At 28.3% G+C, this 4,506-nt stretch overlaps 1 protein-coding gene across 1 annotated transcript; it reads right to left on the reverse strand.

Moving 5' to 3' along the window:
* Positions 1 to 808: 808 nt before the first annotated feature.
* Positions 809 to 1,295, reverse strand: LOC133330992 (histone H3). Its single transcript, XM_061539395.1, has one exon. It carries the CDS (start codon positions 1,236 to 1,238, stop codon positions 828 to 830), a length of 411 nt encoding a protein of 136 aa, XP_061395379.1. The 5' UTR covers positions 1,239 to 1,295; the 3' UTR covers positions 809 to 827.
* Positions 1,296 to 4,506: the final 3,211 nt, after the last annotated feature.

Consider the following 4,506-nt stretch of genomic DNA (forward strand, 5'->3'; position numbering starts at 1 on the left):
CATTCTTCATTCATGGGGATGTTTGCTGTAAAAAAAAAACAAAAATATTGAGGGGAAATTTTTTTCGCGCCAAAAATAACATATTGCATTAATACATAAGAGAATTTTTTTTTTTGGAAGGGGAAAAATGGAGGGAAGCATTTTCCCGCCAATTACGAAAAAGGTGAATAGAAAACAATTAAACAAACAATGTGAAAAAAATTCATCATGTGACAATACAAACGAAAAATTTTAAATAGAAACAAAGAAAAAAAATAAAATAATTTAAATAATAAATCTGAATAATTAAAATTTTAACCAGAATTAAAAAAAATTATTTCTAACGAAATAAACATTAAAATGAAAAAAAAAAAATTTAAATAGAAAATCATTTTACGAAAATGTTGAGAAAATGTATGAAAAATTATTTTTAATGAAAAGAAAAGCGAAAAAAATTTATAATTTCAAATAAAAAAAAATAAATGTTTGGAAACTTTACTCAAAATAAAAAAAAAAATTAAAAAAATCCTGTATTCCTATCAGCCTCAAAATAAATTAAAACAACGTAAAAATATTTTTATTTAATAAAAATTGTAATAATAATAAATAATTTGTTAAAAATTGAATCTCTTTTTTGATATATTTTGTGGTCCTGAAAAGGACCGATTGTATTCCTATCAGCCTCAAAATAAATTAAAACAACGTAAAAATATTTTTATTTAATAAAAATTGTAATAATAATAAATAATTTGTTAAAAATTGAATCTCTTTTTGATATATTTTGTGGTCCTGAAAAGGACCGATTGTTTTGTTGTTGTAAAAAAATGAGTTTTTAAAACGTCAAGAATTTAAGCACGTTCTCCACGAATACGTCTGGCCAATTGGATATCTTTAGGCATGATGGTGACACGCTTAGCATGGATGGCGCACAAATTAGTATCTTCGAAAAGACCGACCAAGTAGGCTTCACTGGCTTCTTGCAAGGCCATAACAGCAGAGCTCTGGAAACGCAAATCAGTTTTGAAATCTTGAGCAATTTCACGAACCAAACGCTGGAAGGGCAATTTGCGGATCAACAATTCAGTACTCTTCTGGTAACGACGGATTTCACGCAAAGCGACTGTACCGGGACGGAAACGATGAGGCTTCTTAACGCCGCCGGTGGCTGGTGCGCTCTTACGAGCGGCTTTAGTGGCCAATTGCTTACGAGGAGCCTTGCCACCAGTCGATTTACGGGCAGTTTGCTTAGTACGAGCCATTTTTCACTTTAATTTTTTCACTTCACTAGGTATGCACACAAACACTGTTAACACTGTAATAACTCGGAAACCGCGCCAGAAACGAGTATTTATAGAAAAATTTTGTGTTAGCATCAACGATTAAGGGTGAGTGTTCGTAAATACAAATATATGTCTACTAAATGGGCGCACACACGCACAAATATAAAAAAAAAATCAATACGTTCTCATTTCAAGAAAATTCATTACAAAAATAAAATTATTTTTAATAAATTCTACAATTTTTTTTATTTATTTTTGAAAATATTCGTAAAAAATTTGTTTAATTTTTTTTTATAAATCGAAAAATTTTTATTTTTTATTTTATTTTATTTTATTTATTTTTTTTTATTCAATTAAATAAAATTGACTTCATCATTTTCATTACAATCTTATTTAATTTCGCTAAATTTCTATCAAAAAACAAAAAATTTCTTCCTGTTATAATTTTTTCTAAACAAATTTAAATTTATTTTCCAAAAAATCCAAAATAATATTTTCATTTTTCTGTTAAAATATCAAATTTTATATTTCAAAAGAAAAAAAATTCAAAAATTTTCATTAAAAGTCCATATAAATTTCATTTTTATTTATTTTTTTGATTTTAATATTTTTTTCATAATTTCTCTAATTTTATTAAAATATTTCTATATAATTTATTTTTCAATTCCATATTTTTCTTCAAACAATGTAAAAAAATTCTTAATTTTTTCCGATTTAATAACATATATATTTTTTTTTAACAAATTTACGTTTATTTTCCAAAAAATCAAAAAATTATGTTTTCATTTTTCTTTTAAAATGTGAATTTTTATTGAAAATTATGTAATTTATTATTTATTTCATTTTATTTTTCAAAAAATAAATAAAATCATAAAATCGATTTTTATCTTCTAAAATTTTTCCAAAATGTTCATTAAAAGTCCCTATAAATTTCATAATATTTTTCATTTCTTTATTTTTGATTTTAATATTTTCTTTTAATTTTCTCTATTTTTATTAAAATTTTTCTATTTAATTTATTTTTCAATTTCATTTTTTTCTTCAAACTCCTACAAATTTTCATTTTATTTTCACGGTAGACGATTTCTTACAATAGAATTACTAAGTCTTTTTGCGTTGAGAAGTGAAAAGAAGGCTGCGCGAAAAAAGCTCATTCATTTTGTTAAAAAGCTTTTATTTGTTTTATGGTTCTTGTCTTGAGTAATTTCGGTTCATGTCTCGACTAAATTCACCAGGTTTGCTTAGATAAACTCACCACAACACGCTGTGCTTTGTGTCGAAACAGATTTCCGTTATAAACTTAGTGAGTGTTTCATTGCCTCTTACAAATATTTTGACAAACCCACCACGGTAATTGACTTTGATACTGAGTTGTACACCTTTATTCATTTGCTTCATTACGGCCCGGATCCGGAAAAATTGTATTAACGCCGTGTGGTGGAAGAGAAACTATATTCCTTTATGAAATTGGTGGTTGTCTACGATTTCAGCTTTAACGTATTGGAATTTTCACCACATGTTAGGACGATCTTGAAATATTCATTTATTTGCTGCCTAGCAATTAGGCTTTTATTCACAGATATAGTTCAAAGCTTTAAATAACGAGCTCGACATTATCTAGTTATTACATATTCACCATATTGGAGCCTGTCTTGGATTAAAGCTTTCCACCTGTTCAAAGTTATCGCGTGCATGTGGTGGTTATCTTGGGAGTATTTGGTGTCATTTGATTTACGTCATAGATGGCGTTCGTCTGAAAACAGTTATAAATATCCAACAACAACGAGGAGTAACAACTGGATGTAATGCCAAATACCATATGGGCAATAAACATAACTATATAATAACAAATTATAAGTCTTATCCTTTTTTTATTCTCATAAAAGTATATATTTAGTATTAGTAAATTTGAAATTCAAAATTAATATTGTGTACCATTAGATGAGATGAATAAACTATTTTACTTGGCTTCAAATAATAAACAAACTTTTTAATATACAACACTATGGCTAAACGACACTATGCCTAAGAAGTGAAAGAGGTTTTATAATCGACAGTTAACAGAATGTCTTTGTACTCGATGTGTGACAAACCCCTAAACGTATTCAATTCATTCTTATACCCTAGAATTTTTTTGTGTGGGCCCAAAGGTTTGTAACGACAGGTAATAGACCAAGACGTTTGTGTTAAAAATTACAAAAATTAGTATGCATATTATGTTGTTCACTTCGGGACATGATTCCCAAAAGTTGACGGTGTATGAATGAGTGATGCTTGACCTTTAATCTGATATCCATGCTTCTGATCTAAGAGAATATCGTAAGATTTCTTTTCAGGGTTGGGATTTAGATATAAGATCGTCAATTATTTTGTAAAAATTACATTTAGTTTACATGATCAATTTATTTGCTTAAAGCGTGTGCATAAACCATAATACTTTAACAAGCTGTTTGTACTGTTGTGACGATAATTATCTAATATTCTCTTATTATACCCTTTACCACACTGTGGTACAAACGAGATAGACCCATGGTTCCTTTTGAGAATACAATACATACATGTATGTCCGTCTGTGCGTCCGCCTGTCTGTCGCATTTATTATCCGAATGAAATGAAATTTGGCACAGATCATTTATTTGCCCCAAAGACAAACCCTATTGAAATTGGTGAAAATCGGTTCAGATTTAGATATACATAATGTTGTCCCATTGTATTTACAAAAACGATTCTAAATCTGCCCTAATGAAACGGAATTTGACATAGGTTGCCGAGGACATAAGTATGGATTGATTTAAGTCGTCTATTAGGATACCCAAAGTGGTAAAGGGTATCATATAGACGGACCCGTTCGACTTGACTACTTTCCTTACAGGTTAAACTTAAGAACGTCTTTTGAAAATTATTTATAAATATTATTACATATAATTTTGAATGGGGATACACAAACAACGATAAAGGAAGTTTCTAAAAATCAACGTAAACTATGCAGTATTTTGAATATTCAAAATTTGTACAATTAGAAAACTATTGTTCCAGAGATTTTCAAAAAATTTAACTTTTCACAAAGAAAAAACACTTCAAATCACAAGCAAGGAAAGGAACATGTCGTTGTAGTCTCAATTCAAAAGTATTTCCTAAATGCTGTGTCAATCGGAAAGAAATATGGCGTTTGGCATTCGGTTCAAATTTAAATATATCTTCAATATAGCATTCCTACATATTTCCGACTAACAATGAAATCAGTTTG

Source organism: Musca vetustissima, unplaced genomic scaffold (genome assembly GCF_032173495.1).
Source record: "Musca vetustissima isolate MV318-11 ecotype Yass unplaced genomic scaffold, APGP_CSIRO_Mvet_v1 utg201703, whole genome shotgun sequence".
Taxonomy (NCBI): Eukaryota; Metazoa; Arthropoda; class Insecta; order Diptera; family Muscidae; genus Musca; species Musca vetustissima.